Raw genomic sequence first — 12,715 nt, 5'->3', positions numbered from 1 at the left:
CCCTGGTGAAATAACGTTATTATGTTTGGTAAGTGGGGGAATTTCCAGGGGTCTAAGTCCCCTTGGGCCCGGTGGGGGAGGGGAGGACATTGCTTAGCGTTGGTTGCTTAGCAGCCTGGCACTGGTGCATATCAAAATAGCAGCACCGCTAAGGCCAATGTGGTTGCCCACCGCCAGCAAGGCATGGCTGGATGGCCTCCAGAGTCAGGAGGTGTTACTCTCATGGTCTGAGCTGGGAGTCATGATGTCAGAACTCAAGCAGAAGTTTAACCCTGAGAGCTTTGGAAAACTTGATTAAAACCTAATGAAAAACTGACAGGTTGCCCTGGACCCCGCCTTCTAGGACGGGACAGTCTGCAGTTCATGGGTCTGTTCAATGGGGTCCACAAATACCTAAATATTCTTCCTGAGTCAACACCAGTCTCAAAACACCTCATACTCTGGAAAGTAATTCACAAGGACAGCAGGACCCCCCCCTCCAGACATTGGGGGACATTCAGGACATCACAGACCTGAGGAAGTCACTTCAAGGCAGGTGGCAAGGTTGAGTCTCTTTCTGTTAAAGGAAAGGATTGTTTTTATGGTTTCCTCAGTGATCCTCCAATCCTCCTGAGAAGAGCCCCCTGAATTGGCAATAGTAAGACTACACCAGGTGTGGGCATAAGTCATGGTGCTACATGGAACTTCCCAAGACTCACCCCCTTACCTCACAGCGGTCAGACTTACCTCGGCAGGTGCTACCGTCCGGCGCCAGGGCGTGTCCAATGGGGCAGGAGCAGGAGAAGCTGCCCATGCTGTTGTGGCAGGCGTGGGAGCAGGCTCGCCCCATCTCACACTCGTCCTCGTCTGTGGCAAGGGAACGTAGGAGACACTGGTTTACTTACTGCATAAGTGCACAAGTGCACAGAGAAGTGAGCATTTGAAATCTGCCAACAAATAGTGCATAAACCCCGGTGCACTTCCTACGTACTTATCACTGTTTCATTGCTCCTCCCCTTGATAAGTGATAGTCAGCTTTTGTATTAATTTATTTATTTATTGTTCACTTATAGAGGAAGCAAATACTGGGCAACGCGGTGGGAACAGAGGATAATAGACAACTTACAATAAAATGATTCATTTCATGGTGGCTGGTTACCTCGCCTCATTCATTCGCTATAGTCCTATAGATCTCGGGAGGGGCCACTATCCTCAGATAATGACCCGCCCCAAAGTTATGGCCCAAGGCGAAATCGAGGACTATACGTTACGCAAATGTGTCTATCCCAAGCGATAATGACCCTCCAGAGGTCAAGGGGCACATTTTTCTAATAGCAATGAAGGTTTGGGGGTTCCCGTGGTGCAATAAACCATGTTGGTTAAATAGTGTGGAAAATATGCAAAACGTCTTAGTAAATTAAATGTTGTTTTATTTTGTAATATTTAAATGACAAGGCGGCCTTTACAATGTAGGTGTTTCCATTTTAAACCTGGTGGAACTGGGATAATCTTGGAACGAGCTTGATGTCAAAGAGAGAAGTCTTCCTTTACAAAACTAGAAGCATTTTTCAATATTTCAGCTTTCTCTGGGCTGTGTTGACGTAGGGTGGAGTGTCTTGTAATAAAGGCCACTCTGGCATTGCACCGCTGCTTCCTGATGTTTCCCAGGATGCATCCAGAATGTCTGCACGCAGACAATACCGGTAGCTACTGACTGCATTCTGAACATTCTGATTGGCTGAGAGGAGGTCAATAATGACTTCCATGCACTAATAGTACATACCTCTTGTAATATATGTGCACTGCCAAAAGCCAAGAGCCTCAAATAGAGTTTAAAAAAGATAACACCAATTTCATAGCATTTCCTTCTTTAGAGAAATGCTATTTGCTGATGTTAACATCAAACGTTCCTTTAGATAACCTCTATTGCCCAGTCACTTTCTAGCTGAACTGAGGGCCTGTTTACACGTTTGGCAATAACACCCATTGTGATAGAACCACACACAGCTAGCATTACTGCCTGCAGTAAAGGGAAGGCTCGGAGGGATTCGGGGTCACGTGGCCCTTTCTGCCAGCCCCCATTTTGGAGTCGCACAAGACTCCATGGAGAAATGCCATATTACTGCAGGCCAGACTAGCTCATGCAGCACTGCGCATGTGCAAAGGTAGGTTCTGCTCACAGAAGGAATCGTACATGAATACTCACCCCTTTGGTATCTGCATAAAGTACTTTTTTATTAGTACCCAGTGATTATTCACACTATTTATTCACAGTGCCTTCTATAATTGTGACACTCCTTTTTCTTTTTTTTAAAAGAGCAAACATGTTTCAGTCTTTTATGCTATTGCCACTTGGATGTTCAACAGGTGACTTTTGGCTTTGAGGAGTATTTTCTTTGTGTTTTTGAATGCTCCACTGTTGTCACAGCTTTCATTTGAATAAACACACTTTGGAGATTAAAAACACACAATATCAGTTTGTTGTTAAAGTTTCATGATTACCTCATTTAGGCCTATCTATTTTCCTAAAAAATTCTAAATAAAACCTTCTCCAGGAAGCAGGAAGACCTGCAGAATGCTCGAAAATATGTCCAAACATGTTCCCATTAGGATTGGCTCTCGCGGGAGTGATGCGGGAGACACACACGTGCCCATTGATCCTTATTTCTCTGACTGTCCTAAGTACTGGCCCTTCTTATATCTAAAATGTCCAGACCTCTGTCTGCATGAAACTTAGGAAGCGGAAAAAATACAGGTAGCGAAACTGATCGATTAATATAAAATGTACATGTGACCTAGTGTGAGAAATGAAGATGTCTTTGAATGGTGGGTGACCTTATTTGTGCATAGATAAAAAAAAAGGGTTATCTTACACAGAGAGCCAGGAGTTCACTAACCCTTCTCAATGAGGTGATGGGCACTGACATCTGCACCGTCCACTTAAGGAGTTGCAGCTCACATGTGTGCATGAGATTAAACAAGGCGCCTTTGCAGCACCGCAGCAATATCCCATCTTCAGGAGATTACTGCCACTGTTGGGGAAACGTATTTGCTCGTCCCCTAAGGACATTTACAGCGAGTACCTGCCACAATGTACATACGTGTTGTGATGCGTTGCATGCTACCAGTGCATGCATTTTTAAAAGCCTGTGCTTCTGGGAAGCAGATTTAAAGGGTGACTTCCTTGGACGCCAATGACTTCAGGAGCTGAGCTGTGGTTGAGGCGAGTAACCCTTCCACGATAGTGGGTGCAAAGTGTTTCCGGAACCCGCAGCACCTTGATGCATGATGCTATTGACATGTGTTTTAGATGCTGGTGCCACAGCTGCCTTGCCCGTTTTGGTGCAACTAGAATTAAAGTCATGTTCTGGGACATCCTTGGAATGATTGGGGTTGGGGTAAAATCGGAGCAAATACCCAGCACCAGATCATTGACCCCTCTCGCCCGCACCTGGGGGTATGATATGATAGGTTGTTTATAATACGCTTAATGCCCAGAGGTTTCTAAGCGCGTACCCGGGGATCAAACCTGTGTTGCTCCGTGTCGTTGCCCCTGAGCTATCCTCCCGAGACAAAGTTCATGCATTTTTGTGTTGACTTTTTCGAGGGCAAGTGTAACTGCAGTCTCAGTGAGAACATGTTGATGTGATCCCAGGGTCTTGACTTCTATAACCCATTTGTTGTCGAGGCCATACGTGTCGGGGCTGATGGCGCCGAGGCATGGTGTTTGGGCCCAAATGGCCGGTTATTACTTTACTCTTTGGTACACTCTAGGAGTGCACTTGCTTTTCTGTCCTGATACCTGTGGTGTCTTTTGGAGTCACCGGCACTCCACGAGTCTCTTCTGTCATCGTGAGTGGGATTCTCTGAATCTGCAGACTCCTCTGTCAGAGTAACCGCGTGGGTCATGCTCAGCAGGAGGCCGGTGTGTTTCACTAGTAGGGTTTCCTTAGAACCCGTTCCATGTTCTGGGGTCTCCTGCACTCCACGAGTCTCTTCTGTCATCGTGAGTGGGATTCTCTGAATCTGCAGACTCCTCTGTCAGAGTAACCGTGTGGGTCATGCTCAGCAGGAGGCCGGTGTGTTTCACTAGTAGGGTTTCCTTAGAACCCATTCCATGTTCTGGGGTCTCCTGCACTCCACGAGTCTCTTCTGTCATCGTGAGTGGGATTCTCTGAATCTGCAGACTCCTCTGTCAGAGTAACCGTGTGGGTCATGCTCAGCAGGAGACTGGTGTGTTTCACTAGTAGGGTTTCCTCAGAACCCGTAGCATGTTCTGGGGTCTCCTGCACTCCATGAGTCTCTTCTGTCATCGTGAGTGGGATTCTCTGAATCTGCAGACTCCTCTGTCAGAGTAACCGTGTGGGTCATGCTCAGCAGGAGGCCGGTGTGTTTCACTAGTAGGGTTTCCTCAGAACCCGTAGCATGTTCTGGGGTCTCCTGCACTGCATGAGTCTCTTCTGTCATCGTGAGTGGGATTCTCTGAATCTGCAGACTCTTCTGTCAGAGTAACCGTGTGGGTCATGCTCAGCAGGAGGCCGGTGTGTTTCACTAGTAGGGTTTCCTCAGAACCCGTAGCATGTTCTGGGGTCTCCTGCACTGCATGAGTCTCTTCTGTCATCGTGAGTGGGATTCTCTGAATCTGCAGACTCTTCTGTCAGAGTAACCGTGTGGGTCATGCTCAGCAGGAGGCCGGTGTGTTTCACTAGTAGGGTTTCCTCAGAACCCGTAGCATGTTCTGGGGTCTCCTGCACTCCATGAGTCTCTTCTGTCATCGTGAGTCGGATTCTCTGAATCTGCAGACTCCTCTGTCAGAGTAACCGTGTGGGTCATGCTCAGCAGGAGGCTGGTGTGTTTCACTAGTAGGGTTTCCTTAGAACCCGTAGCATGTTCTGGGGTCTCCTGCACTCCACGAGTCTCTTCTGTCATCGTGAGTGGGATTCTCTGAATCTGCAGACTCCTCTGTCAGAGTAACCGCGTAGGTCATGCTCAGCAGGTCACTGGTGTGTTTCACTAGTAGGGTTTCCTTAGAACCCGTAGCATGTTCTGGGGTCTCCTGCACTGCATGAGTCTCTTCTGTCATCGTGAGTGGGATTCTCTGAATCTGCAGACTCTTCTGTCAGAGTAACCGTGTGGGTCATGCTCAGCAGGAGGCCGGTGTGTTTCACTAGTAGGGTTTCCTTAGAACCCGTTCCATGTTTTGGGGTCTCCAGCACTCCATGAGTCTCTTCTGTCATCGTGAGTGGGATTCTCTGAATCTGCAGACTCCTCTGTCAGAGTAACCGTGTGGGTCATGCTCAGCAGGAGGCTGGTGTGTTTCACTAGTAGGGTTTCCTTAGAACCCGTAGCATGTTTTGGGGTCTCCTGCACTCCATGAGTCTCTTCTGTCATCGTGAGTGGGATTCTCTGAATCTGCAGACTCCTCTGTCAGAGTAACCGTGTGGGTCATGCTCATCAGGAGGCCGGTGTGTTTCACTAGTAGGGTTTCCTTAGAACCCGTAGCATGTTCTGGGGTCTCCTGCACTCCATGAGTCTCTTCTGTCATCGTGAGTGGGATTCTCTGAATCTGCAGACTCCTCTGTCAGAGTAACCGTGTGGGTTATGCTCAGCAGGAGGCTGGTGTGTTTCACTAGTAGGGTTTCCTTAGAACCCGTTCCATGTTTTGGGGTCTCCTGCACTCCATGAGTCTCTTCTGTCATCGTGAGTGGGATTCTCTGAATCTGCAGACTCCTCTGTCAGAGTAACCGTGTGGGTTATGCTCAGCAGGAGGCCGGTGTGTTTCACTAGTAGGGTTTCCTTAGAACCCGTTCCATGTTTTGGGGTCTCCTGCACTCCATGAGTCTCTTCTGTCATCGTGAGTGGGATTCTCTGAATCTGCAGACTCCTCTGTCAGAGTAACCGTGTGGGTCATGCTCAGCAGGAGGCCGGTGTGTTTCACTAGTAGGGTTTCCTTAGAACCCGTAGCATGTTCTGGGGTCTCCTGCACTCCGTGATTCTCTTCTGTCATCGTGAGTGGGATTCTCTGAATCTGCAGACTCCTCTGTCAGAGTAACCGTGTGGGTCATGCTCAGCAGGAGACTGGTGTGTTTCACTAGTAGGGTTTCCTTAGAACCCGTAGCATGTTTTGGGGTCTCCTGCACTCCATGAGTCTCTTCTGTCATCGTGAGTGGGATTCTCTGAATCTGCAGACTCCTCTGTCAGAGTAACCGTGTGGGTCATGCTCAGCAGGAGGCCGGTGTGTTTCACTAGTAGGGTTTCCTCAGAACCCGTAGCATGTTCTGGGGTCTCCTGCACTGCATGAGTCTCTTCTGTCATCGTGAGTGGGATTCTCTGAATCTGCAGACTCTTCTGTCAGAGTAACCGTGTGGGTCATGCTCAGCAGGAGGCCGGTGTGTTTCACTAATAGGGTTTCCTTAGAACCCGTTCCATGTTTTGGGGTCTCCAGCACTCCATGAGTCTCTTCTGTCATCGTGAGTGGGATTCTCTGAATCTGCAGACTCCTCTGTCAGAGTAACCGTGTGGGTCATGCTCAGCAGGAGGCCGGTGTGTTTCACTAGTAGGGTTTCCTCAGAACCCGTAGCATGTTCTGGGGTCTCCTGCACTCCATGAGTCTCTTCTGTCATCGTGAGTGGGATTCTCTGAATCTGCAGACTCCTCTGTCAGAGTAACCATGTGGGTCATGCTCAGCAGGAGGCTGGTGTGTTTCACTAGTAGGGTTTCCTTAGAACCCGTAGCATGTTTTGGGGTCTCCTGCACTCCATGAGTCTCTTCTGTCATCGTGAGTGGGATTCTCTGAATCTGCAGACTCCTCTGTCAGAGTAACCGCGTAGGTCATGCTCAGCAGGTCACTGGTGTGTTTCACTAGTAGGGTTTCCTTAGAACCCGTAGCATGTTTTGGGGTCTCCTGCACTCCATGAGTCTCTTCTGTCATCATGAGTGGGATTCTCTGAATCTGCAGACTCCTCTGTCAGAGTAACCGTGTGGGTCATGCTCAGCAGGAGGCCGGTGTGTTTCACTAGTAGGGTTTCCTTAGAACCCGTTCCATGTTTTGGGGTCTCCAGCACTCCATGAGTCTCTTCTGTCATCGTAAGTGGGATTCTCTGAATCTGCAGACTCCTCTGTCAGAGTAACTGTGTGGGTCATGCTCAGCAGGAGGCCGGTGTGTTTCACTAGTAGGGTTTCCTTAGAAACCGTTCCATGTTTTGGGGTCTCCAGCACTCCATGAGTCTCTTCTGTCATCGTGGTGGGATTCTCTGAATCTGCAGACTCCTCTGTCAGAGTAACCGTGTGGGTCATGCTCAGCAGGAGGCCAGTGTGTTTCACTAGTAGGGTTTCCTCAGAACCCGTAGCATGTTCTGGGGTCTCCTGCACTCCATGAATCTCTTCTGTCATCGTGAGTGGGATTCTCTGAATCTGCAGACTCCTCTGTCAGAGTAACCGTGTGGGTCATGCTCAGCAGGAGGCTGGTGTGTTTCACTAGTAGGGTTTCCTTAGAACCCGTAGCATGTTTTGGGGTCTCCTGCACTCCATGAGTCTCTTCTGTCATCGGGAGTGGGATTCTCTGAATCTGCAGACTCCTCTGTCAGAGTAACCGTGTGGGTCATGCTCAGCAGGAGGCCAGTGTGTTTCACTAGTAGGGTTTCCTTAGAACCCGTAGCATGTTCTGGGGTCTCCTGCACTCCATGAGTCTCTTCTGTCATCGTGAGTGGGATTCTCTGAATCTGCAGACCCCTCTGTCAGAGTAACCGTGTGGGTCACGCTTAGCAGGAGACTGGTGTGTTTCACTAGTAGGGTTTCCTTAGAACCCGTTCCATGTTTTGGGGTCTCCTGCACTCCATGAGTCTCTTCTGTCATCGTGAGTGGGATTCTCTGAATCTGCAGACTCCTCTGTCAGAGTAACCGTGTGGGTCATGCTCAGCAGGAGGCCGGTGTGTTTCACTAGTAGGGTTCCTTAGAACCCGTACCATGTTCTGGGGTCTCCTGCACTCCACGAGTCTCTTCTGTCATCGTGAGTGGGATTCTCTGAATCTGCAGACTCCTCTGTCAGAGTAACCGTGTGGGTCATGCTCAGCAGGAGGCCGGTGTGTTTCGCTAGTAGGGTTCCTTAGAACCCGTAGCATGTTTTGGGGTCTCCTGCACTCCATGAGTCTCTTCTGTCATCATGAGTGGGATTCTCTGAATCTGCAGACTCCTCTGTCAGAGTAACCGTGTGGGTCATGCTCAGCAGGAGGCTGGTGTGTTTCAAAAGTAGGGTTTCCTTAGAACCCGTAGCATGTTCTGGGGTCTCCTGCACTCCATGAGTCTCTTCTGTCATCGTGAGTGGGATTCTCTGAATCTGCAGACTCCTCTGTCAGAGTAACCGTGTGGGTCATGCTCAGCAGGAGGCTGGTGTGTTTCACTAGTAGGGTTTCCTTAGAACCCGTAGCATGTTTTGGTGTCTCCTGCACTCCATGAGTCTCTTCTGTCATCGTGAGTGGGATTCTCTGAATCTGCAGACTCCTCTGTCAGAGTAACCGCGTGGGTCATGCTCAGCAGGTCACTGGTGTGTTTCACTAGTAGGGTTTCCTTAGAACACGTAGCATGTTTTGGGGTCTCCTGCACTCCATGAGTCTCTTCTGTCATCGTGAGTGGGATTCTCTGAATCTGCAGACTCCTCTGTCAGAGTAACCGTGTGGGTCATGCTCAGCAGGAGGCCGGTGTGTTTCACTAGTAGGGTTTCCTTAGAACCCATAGCATGTTCTGGGGTCTCCTGCACTCCATGTGTCTCTTCTGTCATCGTGAGTGGGATTCTCTGAATCTGCAGACCCCTCTGTCAGAGTAACCGTGTGGGTCATGCTTAGCAGGAGACTGGTGTGTTTCACTAGTAGGGTTTCCTTAGAACCCGTTCCATGTTTTGGGGTCTCCTGCACTCCATGAGTCTCTTCTGTCATCGTGAGTGGGATTCTCTGAATCTGCAGACTCCTCTGTCAGAGTAACCGTGTGGGTCATGCTCAGCAGGAGACCGGTGTGTTTCACTAGTAGGGTTCCTTAGAACCCGTACCATGTTCTGGGGTCTCCTGCACTCCACCAGTCTCTTCTGTCATCGTGAGTGAGATTCTCTGAATCTGCAGACTCCTCTGTCAGAGTAACCGTGTGGGACATGCTCAGCAGGAGGCCGGTGTGTTTCACTAGTAGGGTTCCTTAGAACCCGTAGCATGTTTTGGGGTCTCCTGCACTCCATGAGTCTCTTCTGTCATCATGAGTGGGATTCTCTGAATCTGCAGACTCCTCTGTCAGAGTAACCGTGTGGGTCATGCTCAGCAGGAGGCTAGTGTGTTTCACTAGTAGGGTTTCCTTAGAACCCGTAGCATGTTCTGGGGTCTCCTGCACTCCACGAGTCTCTTCTGTCATCGTGAGTGGGATTCTCTGAATCTGCAGACTCCTCTGTCAGAGTAACCGTGTGGGTCATGCTCAGCAGGAGGCCGGTGTGTTTCACTAGTAGGGTTTCCTTAGAACCCGTAGCATGTTCTGGGGTCTCCTGCACTCCATGAGTCTCTTCTGTCATCATGAGTGGGATTCTCTGAATCTGCAGACTCCTCTGTCAGAGTAACCATGTGGGTCATGCTCAGCAGGAGGCCGGTGTGTTTCACTAGTAGGGTTCCTTAGAACCCGTACCATGTTCTGGGGTCTCCTGCACTCCACAAGTCTCTTCTGTCATCGTGAGTGGGATTCTCTGAATCTGCAGACTCCTCTGTCAGAGTAACCGTGTGGGTCATGCTCAGCAGGAGGCCGGTGTGTTTCACTAGTAGGGTTCCTTAGAACCCGTACCATGTTCTGGGGTCTCCTGCACTCCACCAGTCTCTTCTGTCATTGTGAGTGAGATTCTCTGAATCTGCAGACTCCTCTGTCAGAGTAACCGTGTGGGTCATGCTCAGCAGGAGGCCGGTGTGTTTCACTAGTAGGGTTCCTTAGAACCTGTAGCATGTTTTGGGGTCTCCTGCACTCCATGAGTCTCTTCTGTCATCGTGAGTGGGATTCTCTGAATCTGCAGACTCCTCTGTCAGAGTAACCGTGTGGGTCATGCTCAGCAGGAGGCTGGTGTGTTTCACTCGTAGGGTTTCCTTAGAACCCGTTCCATGTTTTGGGGTCTCCTGCACTCCATGAGTCTCTTCTGTCATCGTGAGTGGGATTCTCTGAATCTGCAGACTCCTCTGTCAGAGTAACCGTGTGGGTCATGCTCAGCAGGAGGCCGGTGTGTTTCACTAGTAGGGTTCCTTAGAACCCGTACCATGTTCTGGGGTCTCCTGCACTCCACCAGTCTCTTCTGTCATCGTGAGTGAGATTCTCTGAATCTGCAGACTCCTCTGTCAGAGTAACCGTGTGGGTCATGCTCAGCAGGAGGCCGGTGTGTTTCACTAGTAGGGTTCCTTAGAACCCGTAGCATGTTTTGGGGTCTCCTGCACTCCATGAGTCTCTTCTGTCATCGTGAGTGGGATTCTCTGAATCTGCAGACTCCTCTGTCAGAGTAACCGTGTGGGTCATGCTCAGCAGGAGGCTGGTGTGTTTCACTAGTAGGGTTTCCTTAGAACCCGTAGCATGTTCTGGGGTCTCCTGCACTCCACGAGTCTCTTCTGTCATCGTGAGTGGGATTCTCTGAATCTGCAGACTCCTCTGTCAGAGTAACCGTGTGGGTCATGCTCAGCAGGAGGCCGGTGTGTTTCACTAGTAGGGTTCCTTAGAACCCGTAGCATGTTTTGGGGTCTCCTGCACTCCATGAGTCTCTTCTGTCATCGTGAGTGGGATTCTCTGAATCTGCAGACTCCTCTGTCAGAGTAACCGTGTGGGTCATGCTCAGCAGGAGGCTGGTGTGTTTCACTCGTAGGGTTTCCTTAGAACCCGTTCCATGTTTTGGGGTCTCCTGCACTCCATGAGTCTCTTCTGTCATCGTGAGTGGGATTCTCTGAATCTGCAGACTCCTCTGTCAGAGTAACCGTGTGGGTCATGCTCAGCAGGAGGCCGGTGTGTTTCACTAGTAGGGTTCCTTAGAACCCATAGCATGTTTTGGGGTCTCCTGCACTCCATGAGTCTCTTCTGTCATCGTGAGTGGGATTCTCTGAATCTGCAGACTCCTCTGTCAGAGTAACCGTGTGGGTCATGCTCAGCAGGAGGCTGGTGTGTTTCACTAGTAGGGTTTCCTTAGAACCCGTAGCATGTTCTGGGGTCTCCTGCACTCCACGAGTCTCTTCTGTCATCGTGAGTGGGATTCTCTGAATCTGCAGACTCCTCTGTCAGAGTAACCGTGTGGGTCATGCTCAGCAGGAGGCCGGTGTGTTTCACTAGTAGGGTTTCCTTAGAACCCGTAGCATGTTCTGGGGTCTCCTGCACTCCATGAGTCTCTTCTGTCATCGTGAGTGGGATTCTCTGAATCTGCAGACTCCTCTGTCAGAGTAACCGTGTGGGTCATGCTCAGCAGGAGGCCGGTGTGTTTCACTAGTAGGGTTCCTTAGAACCCGTACCATGTTCTGGGGTCTCCTGCACTCCACGAGTCTCTTCTGTCATCGTGAGTGGGATTCTCTGAATCTGCAGACTCCTCTGTCAGAGTAACCGTGTGGGTCATGCTCAGCAGGAGGCCGGTGTGTTTCACTAGTAGGGTTCCTTAGAACCCGTAGCATGTTTTGGGGTCTCCTGCACTCCACGAGTCTCTTCTGTCATCGTGAGTGGGATTCTCTGAATCTGCAGACTCCTCTGTCAGAGTAACCGTGTGGGTCATGCTCAGCAGGAGGCCGGTGTGTTTCACTAGTAGGGTTTCCTTAGAACCCGTAGCATGTTTTGGGGTCTCCTGCACTCCATGAGTCTCTTCTGTCATCGTGAGTGGGATTCTCTGAATCTGCAGACTCCTCTGTCAGAGTAACCGTGTGGGTCATGCTCAGCAGGAGGCCGGTTTGTTTCACTAGTAGGGTTTCCTTAGAACCCGTAGCATGTTCTGGGGTCTCCTGCACTCCATGAGTCTCTTCTGTCATCGTGAGTGGGATTCTCTGAATCTGCAGACTCCTCTGTCAGAGTAACCGTGTGGGTCATGCTCAGCAGGAGGCCGGTGTGTTTCACTAGTAGGGTTTCCTTAGAACCCGTAGCATGTTTTGGGGTCTCCTGCACTCCATGAGTCTCTTCTGTCATCGTGAGTGGGATTCTCTGAATCTGCAGACTCCTCTGTCAGAGTAACCGTGTGGGTCATGCTCAGCAGGAGGCCGGTGTGTTTCACTAGTAGGGTTTCCTTAGAACCCGTAGCATGTTTTGGGGTCTCCTGCACTCCATGAGTCTCTTCTGTCATCGTGAGTGGGATTCTCTGAATCTGCAGACTCCTCTGTCAGAGTAACCGCGTGGGTCATGCTCAGCAGGTCACTGGTGTGTTTCACTAGTAGGGTTTCCTTAGAACCCGTAGCATGTTTTGGGGTCTCCTGCACTCCATGAGTCTCTTCTGTCATTGTGAGTGGGATTCTCTGAATCTGCAGACTCCTCTGTCAGAGTAACCGTGTGGGTCATGCTCAGCAGGAGACTGGTGTGTTTCACTAGTAGGGTTTCCTTAGAACCCGTTCCATGTTTTGGGGTCTCCTGCACTCCATGAGTCTCTTCTGTCATCGTGAGTGGGATTCTCTGAATCTGCAGACTCCTCTGTCCGAGTAACCGTGTGGGTCATGCTCAGCAGGTCACTGGTGTGTTTCACTAGTAGGGTTTCCTTAGAACCCGTAGCATGTTTTGG

At 50.1% G+C, this 12,715-nt stretch overlaps 1 protein-coding gene across 2 annotated transcripts in view; it reads right to left on the bottom strand.

Moving 5' to 3' along the window:
- The window catches only part of HMCN2 (hemicentin 2), a 936,787-nt gene that overhangs the window by 95,697 nt on the left and 828,375 nt on the right, over positions 1-12,715 (bottom strand). Inside the window, exon 82 of one of the 2 annotated variants that reach the window (XM_069609262.1) lies at positions 727-846. The exons of the other annotated variant lie outside the window; for it this stretch is intronic. Within the exon in view, the coding sequence (XP_069465363.1) occupies positions 727-846 (120 nt within the window). The remainder of the gene's footprint in view (positions 1-726; positions 847-12,715) is intronic. 2 annotated transcript variants of the gene reach the window in all.

Source organism: Ambystoma mexicanum, chromosome 8 (assembly GCF_040938575.1).
Source record: "Ambystoma mexicanum isolate Mex_15411 chromosome 8, UKY_AmexF1_1, whole genome shotgun sequence".
In the NCBI taxonomy this organism is placed as follows: Eukaryota; Metazoa; Chordata; class Amphibia; order Caudata; family Ambystomatidae; genus Ambystoma; species Ambystoma mexicanum.
The sequence above is the reverse complement of the archived record's forward strand: the minus strand, read 5'-3'. Positions and strand labels throughout refer to the sequence as shown.